Below are 18,843 nucleotides of genomic sequence, written 5' to 3' on the forward strand. Positions count from 1 at the left end.
CGTACCAAGACTGATTTGATAAATTCACACTTTTTACCACAAGATGGTGCTCAAAACAAATGGCTAAGAATACTGCAAAGTCACTACAAGGCTGCTTCACGCCACAGACCTTGATGTGTAATTCCTTTCCAGGGAGGCACTGTGGGAAATATGGTCTGTTATCATTGATGTCGGTGACGGAGACATAAACCACCATGGTGGCGTTTCGAGGTGGGGAGCCATGGTCCGTCACCAGGACAGTCGCCTCATGGTGCGCCTGAAGCTCGTGATCCAGTGCCACCCAAGTGATAAATTCACCTGCGGAACACAGAGTAGAACAAAAGAGGCTGACGATGTGTACCGGAATTTTGGCCTTATGAACTACATGCAAAACTAATTCGCAGGAAGGAAAATCAGATATAAAGCTCTGCATCAAAGCACGACTCCCCCGCCCATGTGCATTAGTAGCTTGGCTCTACTGTTGAAAGAATTTTCCGAAGTTTCTTCTGAAAACGCCACTTTAAATTTGGCATTCTTTGTATTTCAAATGATCTACCATCAATCACTTGAACCAAAAAATGAATTAATAAAAACAAATGATAAAATACGCTGTGGGAATTTAGTAATAATTGAGAAGACAAAATTGCAGCACGTCCCTCTTCCTGCTGCTATATGGGAAAGTGGAAAGCACCTCAGCTCTGACCTCACAAGTTCTGGGTTTGGGTCCCAGTTTCTCCACCTCACACATGGAAGTACCTCTCTGAACCGACTCCTTAGGGCTATCGGAAATAAATACCATCATAAATTTAAAAGCTGTAGGCTGTAAATTATTACAAATGTGGCAGCTGTTATCAATACTTTAAAATGATGGCAAAACATCTTCCTAAAAATCAAATGCATTCCTTAGGCAATGGTTTGTCCTTTATATATACACAGTTATATTTATTGCTGCCTCACAAAATATATGTGTAGTGATGGACTGTGACTTCCCAAATAATTCTTAAAGCTTTACAAGCCTTGTTTCACACAATCTTGCTCAGAAGTGTCTTATGGGCAACTTCCCTCACCTTCAGCCATGGGGACTCAGGCACAAAAATGTTAGCTGCCTCTGACTTCAGAGGCCAGGGCTCTCTCCGCTAGCCCAGCCCCTGCTGTGGAGTTCCACCAGGCCTTAATTTCCTCACTGTTTATGAAAATATTTATTTCTGAGAAAGGAAACATGAAACAGCTACCACCCAACATTGCTATTTCTAAGATTTTTTGCCCTTTTCATCCAAAAGAAATGACAGTGTATAAAACAAAACAAACAGTGAATTCAGGAACAAAAAGAAAATTCATGTTTGGGTAAGTTGCTGAGTTAAATGCAGTGTTTATTATATTTGTTTATTCTATAAACTACATTTACAGAGTGTTTACTCTAAGTGTGATTTTAACAAATATCCCACACATCACGACTGCATTTTTAATGTTCCAAACTCTACTGCTCCTCTGAAAACCCTAACTCCTGAATGGCAAACAGACTTCTATTTGATGAACCAACTCTGATTGACAGGTAGCAACTGTTTGGGAGTCAGTGGTGAAAAAGACTGTGAGGCTCGGCCTCGGGCTGGGATGGCAGATGCCATCGCAGGCTGCCATGGGAGCTCGAGTCCCAGTCTCTATGAAGTCTGCTCGGAGCACCAGGCAGTAGAGGACGGGCACGCCTGCCGTGCTCTGAAGGGTGCCCTCCAGCCCTGCATTGCCGTACTGTACGCGTTCCTGGTGAGTGGGAAGGTTTACAAGTACGCGGTCCTCCAGGCCCCTGCTCCACTTTGACTCTTTACCCCTCAGAGTGGAGGACAGGGAACACGTCAGGAACTCTCTCCTCTCTTCGTGGTAAGGATACTGAGCTCTGAGGTTAAGGTACTTGCTTAAAGCCATACAATAATTCTAGGAATGGCCACTGGTCTTCTGAATCTGGACGCTGGACTAATTGTAGCAGAGAGAAGATCATGGGGAGACCAACCTCATATTTTAATTTACTTCAAAAAACATAAATTGCCGAGTGAAATAGAAAACCTAGAAAATGATCTGGCATATAGAAGTAAAGAGCAAGCAGGCAGTTTGCGCCCTGCAGAGCGCGTCCCAGCTTGGAGCGAATGGGAGCTGAAATCCAGCTTGCAGTGGACTTGGCAAGTCATGTGGCCTGGTGTAAGGCTCCAACTGCTGGAGGAAGGGGCACCTTTTCCTAATTCACACAACAGGCACTTGAGAATCAAAGCTCGAAGTTAATCAGAAAGGAATTCAAATTTGGTCTCACTAGAGGGCAGGGGCATCAGTTACAAAGGCTACGACATACATGGTGCTTCCAGAACTGTACAAAGCGGTGTGACCTCTCACTTCCTTCTAGCTCCACGCCCTGGGGCACGTTACTTGAGCTATCTGAGTCTCAGTTTTCCCAGCTACAGGGCTGCAGTAGAAACATATTTCATTCGTAGGTGGTTGCCGGAATTAAATAAAGTCCTTGCAAACTTTTTTTCACTCTTTGTTCTTTTTTACTTTTATTACAATATAAATTTTAAAATATAATAACTCTTTTATATTTAACTTCATAATTAAGACTTGAAAAAAAAACTCAGTGTAAATATTTGCCCTTTCCCCATGGTTCCCTTATCAAAATAAGAATGGGGAAATAAATCAATAGAGTGATTTTGAAATCTTAACTAATGGATTATTTTCCAGTTTTACATCGATGGTACTTATATTTTATAAAATATTATTTGATATTTTTTAAAAAAAGCTACAAACTAAAAATAATGGTCGTGGGGAAAATTAGACTTTACACAAGGATTTATTCAGTCCAGTTCTGAGTGGACCTCTAATTCAGAATAAGAACCATACGGTGCCCATATGTGGGTGTGAGGCAAGAGAAGCATGAATCATTATAGGTAAAATTCTATCCAATTTGACTTCATTTTAAAATCACAATACTATAATCAAATAAGATATTTACTAAAAACTGTTAATTTTAACTATATGTCTGTAATAATATTATAACTAAAAGATTTGAGTTTTGTCAATTCCAACACTAAAGGAATAAGTGGAAGCTACAAAATGCTACCTGTATTAGGATTCATCTTGAAGAATTTTCCATCAGACAAAAGGAAATATGACAGCTGTCCATTCTTTCCCGAGTCTCTGTCAATTGCTGTAATTTTGCCTATTACCCCTTGGGGAACAGGACTCTCCTCGACTTTCAAAAACAACACATCATGCAAGAAGGTAGGGGAATTGTCATTCTCATCCAGGACATGAATAATTACTGAAGTGCTCACATTTTGCAACAATCTGTCCTCAGGGATCCGGGCAAACACTCTAAAATTATATGTTTGTGTGGATTCGTAGTCGAGCTGTCGCCACAAATAAATCCAACCTGTGTAAGGATGGACACCAAACACAGCAGAGTCTGTGCTGGGTTCCAGTGAGTACAGAGGCTGCGAGGCTGCGTGCTGTGGGCCAAGAGGGTGGGCCTGTATTTGCAGTATTTGGGTCATCAGCGAGAGAGATTCACTAACTTCCACTCGATAGACCAAATTTTCAAAAGTCAAAGATGGGCTTCGTTCTTGTTTTTCAATCACGACTGTAAGCACTAAAAGGGATGCCCGAGGAGGAACACCGAGATCCTGGGCCGTGAGAGTTAGCGTGTACTTCGAGGGCACATCACCTCCCAGACTCTCATTGAGGTACACCATACCAAGCCCTGAGTCAATGGCAAAGACGTTTGGATTCTGGCTTGCAATGGCATATTGGATGAATCCATTCTGCCCACTGTCCTTGTCTTCTGCACGGGCGTGGTACAAGGCTGTGCCAGGCAGAGTGGTTTGGGATATTTTAACCTCATCAGAGGTTTTGGGAAACACTGGATGGTTGTCGTTGACATCAATTACAGTTATGTTGACCTCTGTGCTGCTGCAGGCTGGGGAACTGCCAAGCTGTGCCTGGACTGTGAGCACTACCACAGGCTGCGTTTCATGATCCAGAGGCTTCTGGGTTCTAATGGTGCCCAGCCATGGGTGAATAGAGAACTTTCCATCCAAATCACCAGAAGAGATTCTATAAAAAATTGGCTCTGAGGAATCTGAAAAAAAAAAAAAAAAGAAAAGAAAAAGCAATCACTGTATGCCAAAAGAATGTGCCTACTGGAAACACTGAAAACTGAAAGCACTGATATATACTATGTTCATGGAAAGTACTATGCAATGTCTTCCATATTCCTCAGCTCTCCACAGCCTGTTGGAAAGTGGACACATGGTTTAAGCTGTAATTAGTGGACAAAGGCAAAGTCCAATTGAAAGTGAGCCAGCCACAGGTTTCACTATCTTCCATCATTCTTGGATTAAGTAAAAGGGAAAGATATTCAGATAATAATCTGGATGCCTGTTTTATATATTTGAGGAAGCCAAGTTAAGTTTAAGTTGATGTTTCTCCATGGTATCTACCTGTGAAATGACAGTACCCCCTACAAAAGTTAAAGGAAGGAGAGAGGATGGAAAAAGATGGGACTGGGAGTAGGACAGACCTTTGGATGAATAATTCACTTCTAGGGGTTTATCTTGTAGAGTCATAAAAGGATATTTACTTGACCATATTTGGACTAGAAAAAAATGATTGTAAATAATTCAAATTGATAGCACAAGGTAAAAGTTTAAATAAAACATGTTCTATACCTAAGTTGAAATACTTTGCAACCTTTACTTATTTATTTATTTTGAGGAAGATTAGCCCTGAGCTAACATCTGCCACCAATCCTCCTCTTTTTGCTGAGGAAGACTGGCCCTGAGCTAACATCCGTGTCCATCTTCCTCTACTTTATACGTAGGACGCCTACCACAGCCTGGCTTTTGCCAAGTGGTGCCGTGTCCACACCCGGGATCTGAACCGGCGAACCCAGGGCCGCTGAAGCGGAACGTGCGCACTTAATCGCTGCACCACTGGGCCAGCCCTGCAACCTTTTTTTTAATTAGACAGAATGATGTCCAGTTACTTGGAAAACTGTCCACAATATATAAAGTGTGAAGAAAAAGGTGGTTGTAGAACAACAAAGATAGTAGGCTACATTTTCATAAAAAAAAATTTAAGAAGTATACATATGTGTTTTTGGGAGTGGGTTATAGGAGATGTATGCTTTCTACATTACAATTATTCTGTATTGTTTTAAACTCTTTTAAAAGTACCTATTACTTTTGTGAGTAGAAAAAAATTGTAGGATAGAAATAATGTTGAAAGAACAAAGAGCGAAGCACAGATTGTGTAGTCTCCATTTTTCTTGCATGGAGAAAAAGAAAGATTTAGTCAAGATTGTACAGCCTAAGAAAATAAAGGAAATATTCCAATAATGGATTTCAATCTAGCGTAAGAAGTAAACACTTACTCAAGGACTCTTTCGCTTTCACTGTTCCCACAGGACTGTCTTCGGGCACATCTTCATAAACTGAGAAAGTATACTTAGGCCTTTCAAATTCAGCCGGTGCCAGAGTGGTCTGAAGAATGTGTATAGTAACATCAGCATTAATGACCGAAGTGAGCCCACCACCATCTCGAGCACAGACCATCAACAAAAGCGCAGTAGATTCCAAATGACTAAGAGGCGACGTGAGGTAAATAATTCCTGGGTAGGGGAAAGAAAGAATTAAAAAACAGATAACATGCAATCAATACTGATGAGCAACAGTAACATCTGATCTGTTAATTCTACTGTGATGGTTAATTTTAAGTATCAACTTGACTGGGCCATGGAGTGCCCAAATATTTGGTCAAACATTATGCTGTGCATTTTTACGAGGGTGTTTTTAGATGAGGCTAACATTTAAACGGGTAGAGTGAGTGAGGATAAACCTCATCCAGTCAGCTGAAGGCCTGAATAGAACAAAAGGGAGATTGCTCCTGCCTGAATGCTTTCCAACTGGGCCATTGGTTTTTTCCTGCCATCAGAATTGAACTGAAACCTTGGCTTCTCCTGAGTCTTAAGACTGCCAGCCTTCACTAGAACCACACCATTGGCTCTCTGGGGTCTCCAGTTTACCAACTCACCTGCAGATCTTGGGACTTGTTAGATTCCATAATTACATGAGCTAATTCCTTATTACAAATCTCTTTATATCTATACCTATATCTATATCTATATCTGTATATCTTCTGTTGGTTCCATTTCTCTGGAGAAGCCTGACTAATACATCTACTTTCCAGTCAAAGAACTTGAGCATATTTGCAAAGTGATGGTCCAAATTCTGGGGACAAGAGTGACAAGTTAGGCCTATATATACTTGGTGAGTATGAGAGGAGAAGGTATTAATGGTTAAGCCGAGGAGAGATCCAGTAATGCTGAGAGAACCAATTATTTAATATTATTAATACTACCCTTTAGTGTGCTTGTTTGAAAACATGAAAACAGATCTAACATAACACTTAAGAAATGAACATGTTAGTTTTATTTAATGAGAAAGAAAAAACATGCGAGCTCATTAAATCAATTTGCGTACAAGTAAATATGGCTAAACTTTATGGAATCTGTCACAATACCACTGGCCATAAGTATTAGTTAAATGAAGGAATACTGCAGTTTGCCAGTTAATGAGAAGCTGGCAGAAACATCAGAATTATCAGTTTTCTAGGCATAAAAAAGGTGACATCATTCAATTTCTTTGTTTTTCGAAGTCAAAATCTGCCCTCTTACTACCCAAATCCTTGTTCCTAGTTCTATTAGAAATTTAGTGAAATATGTCTTATTTCTCTTTGGCATAATACATCACCAATAAGTGAAGTCAAATATTTTGTCTGACCTGCTCCAGGCACAAGATCCCCATTTTCTTTAAGAGTTGTTTATCTAATATGATTTTAAGTCATTTCACTCATGGTTCCTTTCTCCTGAACATGCTCCAAGTTGATCAGTGAATACATAGTTCCAGATACAATCTGACTATTATGAAGAAAAGTACAAGCACTCTTTACTAGAATACTTATAAAGTATTAATTTAACCAAGTGTTACTATACCAGCTTTTAGCAGCCATATTAAAATTTGGGTTCATATTGATTTGGCGGTCCACCAAAGCGCTCAATAGTCATCAGACATATTTCTAAGTCAGATCTTTTCCATCTGTTATTGATGAGCTTCAAAAATTATTTATCATTAAAATCTATGTTTGATTAAAAAATAAAAATCAAATGATACAAAAGTGTCTGTCTATAGAAGGGAATGAAAAGTTCCTCTACCCCAATCACCCCCGCTCCCCAGGGTATATATTCTTCCAGAGTTAATTCAATTCCAATAACAGAGAAAGTTTTAAAGGTTTTATTTTCCACTCTTGATGATTATGACAATGAAAAGATTAACGTCTGCCCAACTAGACCACAAGCTGGTCTTCCTGCCTCCAGATTGACTCCTTCTAAACCATTTTTCATACTTGTATTAGAATAGTCTTCCTAAAGTTCAAATCGATGCCTTCCCAAATTTTCAGGGTGAATGCCTTATCTTAATATATACCAAGCCATTCGTAAACTAGCCCTTTTCCATCTCTGTCGCCTTATCTCATCACTCACATACAGCACCCTTTGCTCTTGGCACAGTGAACCATTTCTAATTTCCAGAATAGACCTTGCTCTTTTCCATCTGGATTGCCGCATCCTCTTTCTGGAGCAACTTCCTCACCTTCTTTGACTTAATGATTTCTAGTCATATTTTAAAGCACGGCTCAGGTCTCACCCAGGGCAGGTGGCTCTCTTCTACCCTCTACTTTGCTTTAGATAGCACTCTTCTATGATCCCATAGTCACCTGTGTCCATACGCCTGTTATAGATTCAACACATTGTACTTGAATTAACAGTTTTTATCTTTCTTATCATTCATTCATTTACTCAATGATTTATAAATAAAATCAAAAGATAACATTTTGAAAATGTATAAACAGCAATTTAGTATCCATAATAAAAGAAGAGTTCTGCAATGAAGATGAAAAATATAACTAAACCAAGAGTTAGGTTAGCAATTGGTAAGGACAGATAATTCAGATAAGAAAGAAGAAAGTGTTAATAAATATGATAATGCTCAAACTCACTAAAAATAACAGACATATAAAATTAAAACAAGCACTTCTCGTTTTTACCTCTAATGTTTGCTAAAATTTTTAAGTGATGAGACCCAAGGCTAATAAAGCATGTGGTATTTATGTACACCATCCAAAAGGCACTTTGACAATATTTATCAAACTATAAATTGTTCATATTCAACATCCTAAAACTCTACCCTCTGCTTACATAAGTAGGAAATAAATGGACAGGATGTCTTTTGCAATACTGCAAATGACTTTAATATCTATCAAGAAAAGAATGAATGGTTTGATCAATTGTGGTATACCATAGAATACCATGGAGGATCCAAAAAGAATGAAGAGAGTACACGTTTTATTTAGAAAGATTTTATGTGCTACATTTTATATGAAAACAAGTTGTAAAAGTAAATCTATGATATCAACCCATTGTGTTAAAAAAATTTAGTATATTGCATAAACATTTTAAAAATGAAAGGATATCTGTACTGTGAAAAATTTATGAAGTGCTGCTAAGTGAGAATGTTAGATTAGAGAACATGTAAAGTAGAATCGTAAATGCTGACATGTATACTCTGTACACATAGAGAGAAATGGGCACACTGGAAACATGGAAGGATCTGAACAATTATAGAGAGGTCATCTCCGTGGGTTGAGATTATGCACTTTCTACTTCTTACATTCCTATGGTTTTAATGAGCATATGTGCTATGGACTGAATTGTGTTCCCATAAAATTCACACATTGAACCCCTAATCCTTAGTGTGGCTGCCTTTGGAGTAAAGAATTAATTAAGGTTAAACAAGGTCATAAGGGTGGAGCTCTAACTCTATAGGGTTGGTGTCCTTCTAAGAGGAGACACCCGAGAGCTTGCTGTCCCCCCACCCCGTGAGAGCACAGTGAGAAGGCAGCCCTCTGTGAGACAGGAAGAGCTCCCACCAGGAACTAAATAGTCCAGCACCCTGACCTCGGACTTGCGGCCTCCAGAACTGTGAGAAATAGAGCTATAAAGGAAATGCATACTATAGTGAAGATTTAAACTGGACATTAAAATGTGTGTCTTTAAAAATAACTGCACGAAACTCTTCTCTAAAAATAAGATTCTTAGTATGTAGAAAGCTTCAATGATGTATATCAATGGAAATTTCAGAACCAGCAAATGAGTATATTCAGGAGGGCTGTATTCAATTAAATGAATCCCTGAGGTTGAAATAAACATGCTCTGCAGAATTATCTACATAAAACTGCTTGGACATGTGATTCCCAGATACAAACAAAAATAATTTACAAATACTTAAATTGCCAGCAAAATGTGCCACAATAACATATGGTAAATTGCGAAATTTAATAAAATAAATATCCGTACTATATTCACTGCTATTGAAAAGCATTTTATCTCTGGTGAGAATCATTTTATTTAATGACCCCCAGCCCTAAAGCCCCAAACTAGTATTTTGAATTGAGATAATTTAATAATAAAGTTTGGTGTCTCAATGATTTGACAATAGGGAACAAGCAACAAAACATAGCTTATATGTTATTTCATTATTTTATCCTTGATACTGTGCAGGATGTTACTCCATGTGACAAAATTAAGTGTGTTGTTATTTCAACAACATTTCACTGATGAATGTCTATCATGTCATATTACAGGTTCTCAACTAATTTGAAAGAAGGGGAAAGGGAGACACTGCCAAAGATAGAATATTATATAAATTTAACTGTCAAGAACCTTCACCCTTAAGAAACATATACAAACTGATCAATAACTAAATGTAATGCTGACAAAATCGGTACAAGAACTTTCAGTCATAGGTGAGCATGAGACACACTTAAAGTTATATGTAAACAGCAAAGCACCACACAAATGTTAACTATTATAAAGAGGGCTTAGCTTAGAACCCTGCCTATAGGAGCCACTCCGGGAAACGAATTTATGTGGGGGAGGGTCAGGAATCCTATTTCCAAAAGGTAAGTGCCTTAAGAAAAAAAAAGTTTTCAAGCCTTTTAAAACAAATGACATTATATAAGTGCCCGACCATACAAAGTAAATCCTCCCAATCTCAGTTTTTCACTAGATTTTGAAAAGAAAATGCCCATTATCTTACTCCTCCATGTCTCATTTCATAGAAGTCTTAGAAGTAAGCCCAATACTCTAGGTTGTCTGTATCAAGATATTTTATATATATATATATATTCAAATACACGTTTATACACACCCACATATACATGTACACGGATGTATGTGTGTGAATATATATAAATATATATATATATATAATATAAATGCTGATCTACTCCAAATTGCTCTGTAATGATGGGATAGTCAGCACTGCATGAACAACAAGCGTGTTCCTCAATTGCCATGCTCCAGGTAAGTTTTCCACACCATCGTGAACTGCGCTGATTTTTGTGTATGCCCACAGACTAACCACTTAACCCTGTCACGGTTTTGCCTTCCTTATCTATTAATTAGGATGAGGATAATCCCTCAGTAACCTCAGATACAATTGGTTCCCGTCTGAAAGTGTTCAATTCTTGTGTTAACTGTTTATAGAAGACCAAAATTTTAGGATTTTTAAAATTTTTCAAAAAAGTTTCCATTAAACGAAAGCATATACACAACTAAGAATAACTACCTGAAGGCAAGCAACACAGCTGATAAATGCACTAGTCTTTGAACGTGCAGGGCTTTGTTGCACTGAAATAAAACAGCCCACAAATCAGAAAGACCAAAGCAGGGCCGCTAGGCCATTTATTAGTAAATACACATACTTATATACTCAACATCCGCTTCTGCTTTTTAAATATATTAAGTGTACCTGTTTCAGTCAGGAACCAATCAGGCAAACAGAAACCACACTAGGAATTTTACAGGATATTTAATTAAGGGAACTGATTACATGGGTACGGGGAAGCTAAAGAGGACGAAGTGGAGGATAAGTAGTAACTGCAGGAAGCAGTGACCTCTAGGGCTGCAGGAACGAAAAGGAAGAGGTGATGTACCACCTCTACAAAAGGAAGCGGAGGATGAGCGGCAGCGGGTCTCAGAGCTCTGGGGTGGCACTGCGTGGATGGTACCCAAAGCTCCAGAGCATCCTCCTTGCAGCTGATACGCAAGTGTCTCAGGAAGTGACTCACAACTGGTGTTCAAACCTTCAATGGGCATGGCCAGCAGATGCTCAGATCACCACACTGTGGCTGCTGTCACCATGGAGGAGGCACAGGGCAGGGGATGCTCACCACCCAAGCGGGCACTCTTCGCATGGTACATCTGACGGTGGCACTTCTGAAGAGAATGCATTCTCACATATAGGAGACATAAGAAGTCAATTAGATACATGAGGGAAATTTTGGGACAGAGATAAAACCGTATGGCAACAAGAGGAGAAACACTGAGAATCTATAAAGGAATAATTTCTAAACTGACAGCAGAGTTCTCAATGGCAACAACAGATGTCAGAAGTTAATCAAATACTATTGTGAAAGTTCTAAAAGAAAACAGCTGCCTATCTAGAATTTTCTACTCAGATAAACTGTTTTAAAGAATGAGCATTGTGTCAGTCAGTGTTCGCCAGAGAAACAAAACCGATAATATACGTACATATATAAACAGCAAGGTTTATTTTAAGAGATTCGCTTATGCAACCATAGGGGCTGGCAAGTCTGTGATTGCAGGGCAGGTCAGCAGGCGAGAAATTCCTGTAGGAGTCAATGCCACAGTTTTGAGTTTAAAAGCATTCTAGAGGTAGAATTCCTTTTTCCTTGGGGGACCTCAGACTTTTCTCTTAAGGCCTTCAACTGATTGGATGAGGCCCACCCAAATTAGGGGGGGTAATCTATTTTACTCAAAGTCTACTGATTTAAATGTTAATCACATGTGAAAAATACCTTCAAAGCAATACCTACATTGATGTTTGACCCAAAACTAGGGTCATAGCTTAGTTGACTCAACACACAAAATTAACTACCACAAACATAAAATAAGACCAACACAGACAGATAATTTACCTCTTACAAACCATCCCTGAAAGAACTACAAAAAGGAACAACTGTTTTGTGGCACCAGGTACACTGACTAACCTTCCTCATGAAATGAAGCACTGCAAAAATATTTTAAAATGCATCCTCTTATGTACATCAATAAGCTGACAATAAAGAAGGCAAAAAATTAAGTAATGTCAGGAACCCAGAGAATAAGCAGCATCCTGAATTTAGCTCTGGGCTTCAGAGTATTTGCCAAACCCTAGTGTCCTTGAAGTTTTTCTTTCAATGACTTTACGGAGCTCAGAGGACAGAAGACAAGACCAGAGCCTTTGGAGATGGGAGCAGGTTGGAGATGGACAGCCTCACAGGAGTTCCTCCAAGAAAATTAGGTCCACAAAGATGTCAACGTCAGGGTGAGCTCGAAATCAACCCCTGCCCCCACAGAGGACTTTGAAGAAAATTGCCCAACTTGAAACTTGATGCTAAATAGAGCAGGTAAAAATTTTTCCTTTGAGAATTCCTAAACGTAAACCAGCCTTCACACTAGTTTGTAGCCTGAATTCACAATACAGGATGATGTGAAAATTTTCAAGCCAAGAATTTTGTCGATAACTGGTACTTCCCTAGGGCACTTGAGCAAGAGAAGCACAAACAGTTTCCAGAGGAATCTACCTTTATCTCCAGGACTCAAAGAAGTCTTTCAGCTAAAGATCCAAGCCCTCAGTAAAAAAATCACAAGACACATGAGGAAATACGCTAACAGGAGTGAGACCGGGTACCAAACAACTGCTATATATTATTTCCATCAAAATAGTCATAGCTTTTGACTTCAGTTGTTATTTATCCTAGTATCTCCCCATGTCCTCTCGCCTGAATTACAGCTCTGTACGTCTTTCTAAGTGGCACTTCCTCCAGGGCATTAGTTAATTTGACATCAGTTGGACAATCAATCACTGAGTCAAAATTAAGAAATTATGTATGACATCCTCTTTCATTAATAAATCAAATTAGTCACCATTTCTACATTATTTTCCTCTTAAAATATCCTCGAATTAGTTCCTACCTCTCTGTTTGTATTACCACCTCCTTAGTACAAACCTCATTACTTTCCCCCTGGATTATTATAATAATAATTACTATTGTATATTATCTGTTAATTAACATATGTTACCTGTTCAAATTTTCGAGTCTTACAATCTACCTAGCACACTCTACCAGGGTAATTTTCCTTAAATATCATTTTCACCACAACATGCTAGTGCTCAAAACCATTACATCATTCCTTGTTTCCTGTAATAATCAAGTTTAAACTCTGTCATGCTTTTAAATTCCTCCATAAGCTACCCTACTCAACATAGCTTCTCATTATTCTGCAGCCCGTCTCTCTACTTCAGATATGATCAATCTCCTGCCATCATAAATAGGTGCAACAAGGATGATGGCAAAGCATAACTCATGGATGCAATTGTAAAGTGACTTGATATTTTTTCTACTATTCAAATTTATTTTGTATGGCTAAGTGTTCTCTTCTGCCTCTAAGTGAAAATTCAGGAAGCTCCTACAACTTCTTCAGTTACTATCAATCAACTAAAATTTCTTCTGTTACTTTAAGTCATGAAACAGTCTCCATTTAATCACTAGAACATAAAGGTCTGGGGGAAGCCCCATGGCATAGTGGTTATGTTCAGTGCACTCCACTTCAGCAGCCCGGGTTCGTGGGTTTGGATCCCAGGCGCAAACCTATACCACTCAGCAGCCATGCTGTGGCAGTGACCCACATACAAAATAGAGGAAGATTGGCACAGATGTTAGCTCAGGGCTAATCTTCCTCAGCAAAAAATAAAAAAGAATATAAAGATCCACATAATAATTGAAACTTTTTTTAAAGTTCAGGTGGGGCACATGCTGCAGGTCAGAAGTAACTGACTTCTCTTTTTCCTCATCTGGCTTGCTTCAAACCTCTAATCTGAGGTGGCCTTAATGAAGGTGAACACAGCTCTCTTTGATTGTTCACTTACTGCTACCCTGTCTCCTGAAAAGCTAGCAACACTGAGAGCTTCTCCCTCTGGCCTTCTCTGGGCAATATCTAAAACAACTCCACACCAGCTATCTCTGTGGCAAATGACCCACACCCAAGAGAAACCGTTAAGTACTCTTTGCCCCTACAGACTCCTGGAGTGCAGTTTGTCTCCACTCCAGAAACCTCTCCTTTCTCCTCCTGTCAGTCATTCCCCCTTTAGATTCCTCAGGTAAGAGACAGATGTGAGTCTGTTAGCCCCAAACTGCAGGAAAGCATACTAAGCTCTCTGAGGAGTCAGAAAGATGTAGGTACCCTGCCTGGGGGAAAACACGCAAATCAACAGCGGCTTTCTCCAAATTATCAGCCCTTTTATCTCCAATTTATCAATCCTCCAGACCTTTGACAAGGTGGGTAAAGTTTAGGAAAATAATAAAGCTCATTTTCAGGTGCCTCCTTTGTTAATTCTGCATAAAGTCTGGCATCTCCGTGGAATGTGGAATTTACTGTATTCTTAGTGACTCAGCCCAAACTTATATTTTAATTTCTTGTTACAAATGCTTAGTAATATCCATCTTCACATCTTCATTTATGTTGTTCAATTCTCCTGAATCACTATCCATTCTTCCCCCTCTTGCTTGTCCAAACCTGAGTTATCCTGTGAGGTTCAGCTCAAGTTCCATGGTCCATAATCCCTTCCTAGACTAATCTAGATCTTCCAGAGCTCTCTTTTGAAGTCCCCCATTATCTGTAGTCATTCCTGTCATCAGTACACGGAGTCTGCCCTTGACATTTCTATCTCATGGAAGGCAAATACCAAGTCACCTTAATGAGACAGTGTGCCTCGATGGCCTACAAACTTGATTGTACCTGAGATGCGAACATTTCTTTTAAAAATGTACTAATCCAAAAGGTAGTTATGAGTCCAGGAAAAGTAGAAAAAAAAAGAGAAGCAAATGTTAGGCACACACATCCAGGTCCAGGTCATAGAAGAGAAGAAAGATGTTTAGCATACAGACTTCAAGTATTTCACTCTCAGTGAAAAGCAGAGTGATGCAGAGTGCTGTACAACAGGCTCTCATATTTTTGTTCTGTTGGCAAGAACGTCTTTATTATGGGGAAGATCCATCAGGCTATTTTAACCTGGTACTACTAAACATTAAAATTATCTCATTCCCTCCTTTAAAACTCAATGCTCATTTATAAACTTTCCCAGATCTGATTTGGCTTTCTCCATAGTGTGCCCAGAGGGAGAAGGTAGGCTGGACATGAAGCTTCAAGTATTCAGTTCTGTGATAGTTATGGTTTCTCACTGTAAGCTGATAATTGGCATTCAGTTTGATACATCAATAGAATGAGCTTGCTTAATATAAGTCTGATGATAAAATAATTTAAATATGGATCACCACCTTGTGAAGCTTCTTAGATGCCAGACAGCTGGGCTTCCTCTGGTGAAATAACTCTGTGTCTCTGTATGTTGACTTTGGGAATGTAATTATTAAGTCTCTTGCCTTGACTCACATGTATTTTTTCCTGAATTCCCAGGTATGTTTCCATAAATTTCTGTACTCTGGCCTGGACTGAGTATCTATTTCTTTTCCAGTTCTAAATTTTAAAATTATTGTACTTTCATAATATTTTTTTATTTTTTATTGAGAGATAATTGACATATGCCATTGTATTAGTTTTAGGTGTACAACGTAGTGATTTGATATATGTATATATTGTGAAATAATTACCATAATAAGTTTAGATAACATCCATCATCACACATAGTTACATTTTCTTACAAGAACTTTTACAATCTACTCTTTTAGCAACTTTTTGTAACTAGAAGTTTGTACCTTGTGACCACCTTCACCCATTTCACCCACTCCCACAACCCCCCACATCTGACAACAGCTAATCTGTTCTCTGTATATGTATTATTGTTGACTAAACTAGATTATAAGCTATCCTGCGGCAACAACTCTATCTCATTCTTTCCTTATTTATTCAACAACCATTTATTGTGTGCCTTCTACATGCCAGGAACTGTGCTAGTAACTAGGAAGGCAATAGGGAGCAGAATAGACAGTGTCTGTGGGGGACAGACATTAATCAAACAATCACAAAATATGTAATTATAATATAAAGAGAAGTTATGATAGAATATAAATCTGGGCACCTAACTCAATGTGGTTGGGGAGGGAGTTGTCTGAAAACATCCCCACAAAAAGATGACCAATAATCTGAGCTCTGAAGGATGAATCAGGGCATTAGCTAGGTGAAGATGTGAGTATAGGAAGGGGCAAGGAAAGGGAGTAATCAAATGTTCTAGACAGAATGGAAAATATGTATAGTGCCTACAGAGGGAAGCATGGCAGGATGGAGGAAAAGAGGAGAAAGAGGAGGAGTAAGAAGGAGGAGGAGAAAGAAGAAAGAAGTGGAAGAAGGAGGAGGAGGAAGAGCAGGAGGACGAGGAAGAAGGCAGAAAAAGAGAATAGGAAAGAGAAATAGTAGTTGGTATAAGGAATGAGCACAAAGATTAAAGAGAAGAGTTATTGGAGCTGGGGACACAGAGGAGAGGAGGGCAGATCATGAAGGGCCTGGTAGACCATAACAAAGATTTGGCCTTCAGCCAAAGAGGCGTGGAAAGTCTTAGAAAGATTTTAGGCAGAGGAGTGAAGTGACCAAATCTGTCTTTTTATATTTGAACAAGGTCCATGTGATGCCTATATACATCAATTTTACTAGGCTTTTTTGGAGTCAATGACTACCTTAGTTGGCCTTCAAAGCCAATTTTGTGTAGTGAAGCAATTTCTACTAGAGACCAGGAAGAAGCTAGTAAGTTTCTTTGAATGAACACTCACCACTTATAAGAAGGGAGTATTAAGATCCAGTTTGTTCTTCTATATGTTGAATGTTTCAAAACATTCAGTTTTTTTTTTAACATTTGAGTATGAAAAGCTAGGAAAGTCATTTACTTGAATCTAACATTCTTAAATAAACAGAGCTGTCCACTAAAAGTTGAGGGGCCAGAAAATGTAGCCTTATAATATATACTACATATAAATATGCATATTTATATATAATAATAAAACAGTAAATAAGATGAATAGCTCTCTTTGCCTATATCTTTGTCAGCTTAAAATTTATGATACTGTATTTTAATACTTTAAAGTACAGTGATTATTTGGCTCTGATTTTTCCATGACACTTGCAAATTACCAGTAACCACCAGTTCAGGAGACTAACTTTAACTTTAAAAAATGGACACTTACAGAGCACTGGTTATTTTATGCTTTAATTAACAAATGTTTAAATTTATATATGCCAATTATAATGTGCAACAATGTTGGTCTATGCTCTTTATCTTGTCACTTTTTATTTAAGAGAGGAAACTGTTTGGATAAAATTATTTTAAATTGATAGACTAACAAAAAAACTTAAAGACAAAGGTCTTCTCAATTAAAATCTAATACACATATAAAATCATGTTCTTCTATTAATTAAACAATACCGACTTTCAGAAGCAAACTGCCTGGAAAACATGGAATACTGTCAACCGAGGTGGTAACTCATACAGCGGTATGGTGGTAATTCAATAATCTGTAGGTTATTAGTAAAATTGTAGGCTATGGGATAGTTAAGAACAAAAACGAGTGCAAAATCAAGACCTTCACCAAACATAGAGTCTATAAGTGTGGTTTTCTCAAAAACAGAGACAGACCAAAAACTAAGGGATATCAATACCAATTTCTCTTATTGGTTATTGATGTCTATGATATCTCTCCTATATTCAGTTTGTGAGAATATAGAAATTTATTCATCAAATAGATGATTATATATTTAATTTGTACACAAATCTGGGTAACTAAGTTGTAGTCACTAAAAGGAACAGAATGGGTTCAAAATTCTATCTCATATTGACAACTAAAACAATTCTTAAGAAAAATGAACCCATTTTGGAAGATTCCACTGAATTCTAGTTATTCAATTGAAAAGAGCAGATAAATCAACAGATAATTTAGTATTTCAAATAAGTTTATATGGGAAGTCACAATGAGAGATCATTTTTCTATCTTATTTAGTTGAATCAGTAGAACCTATACTTAGCTTTGTCTTTAGTTTAAAAAAATCATAACAATGCAAAGAGCCTTGAAATGGAAGTCTAAAAAGTAAATTTGAGTGTCAGGTTTATTACTATGTCCTTGAGCAAGTCACTAAGACTCTGAGGGTCTTCGGTCTCTTAATTTGCAGATGAGCATAAAAACATCTGCCTTGCTTATCCCATGAGTTGATGTAAGGCTCAAATAGGCAACAGACAGAAAAGATGATGAAAAGTATTATCATCTGAGACAGAGCAGTATAGGAACGGAACACAGGTCCAGGATGGGGTTCAAGTCCAATTCTGCCATTTACCAACCATGCACCATTAGGCAAGTCACCAAATCCCTTTCTGCCTCTATTTCTTCCTCCACCAAATGAGGGAGCTGAATTATAAGGTCCCTTCCATCTCCAAGAGTCTCCGATCTTATACGGGAAAAATCTCATGAGAAAACTCTCTAACATGCTTTTGTTTCCTATGAAAGGGACAGACACTGATTAGGTGTTCATGATTAATTTTAGTCTCTGTCTTGCAAATAAAAGAAAAATACATTTTCTTTGGCATAAGCAGGCTTGCATCCCTTACAAAATGAGGTGTGGTATTAATTTATTGACTACATGTCAGAATGTTCTAAATGTAGAAAAGTGGCAATCATGAAGAATTATGAGAATCATTACATGGTATGAAA

The 18,843-nt window shown here is 38.2% G+C and overlaps 1 protein-coding gene across 1 annotated transcript in view; it reads right to left on the reverse strand.

The window, feature by feature from the left end:
- DCHS2 (dachsous cadherin-related 2) overlaps window positions 1-18,843 on the reverse strand; it is a 237,122-nt gene that overhangs the window by 87,433 nt on the left and 130,846 nt on the right. Inside the window, exons 4-6 of the mRNA XM_046655652.1 lie at window positions 5,390-5,626; window positions 3,080-4,096; window positions 110-297 (exon numbers count right to left, since the gene is read on the reverse strand). Of these exons, the coding sequence (XP_046511608.1) occupies window positions 110-297; window positions 3,080-4,096; window positions 5,390-5,626 (1,442 nt within the window). The remainder of the gene's footprint in view (window positions 1-109; window positions 298-3,079; window positions 4,097-5,389; window positions 5,627-18,843) is intronic.

This window comes from Equus quagga, chromosome 3 (assembly GCF_021613505.1).
Source record: "Equus quagga isolate Etosha38 chromosome 3, UCLA_HA_Equagga_1.0, whole genome shotgun sequence".
Taxonomy (NCBI): domain Eukaryota; kingdom Metazoa; phylum Chordata; class Mammalia; order Perissodactyla; family Equidae; genus Equus; species Equus quagga.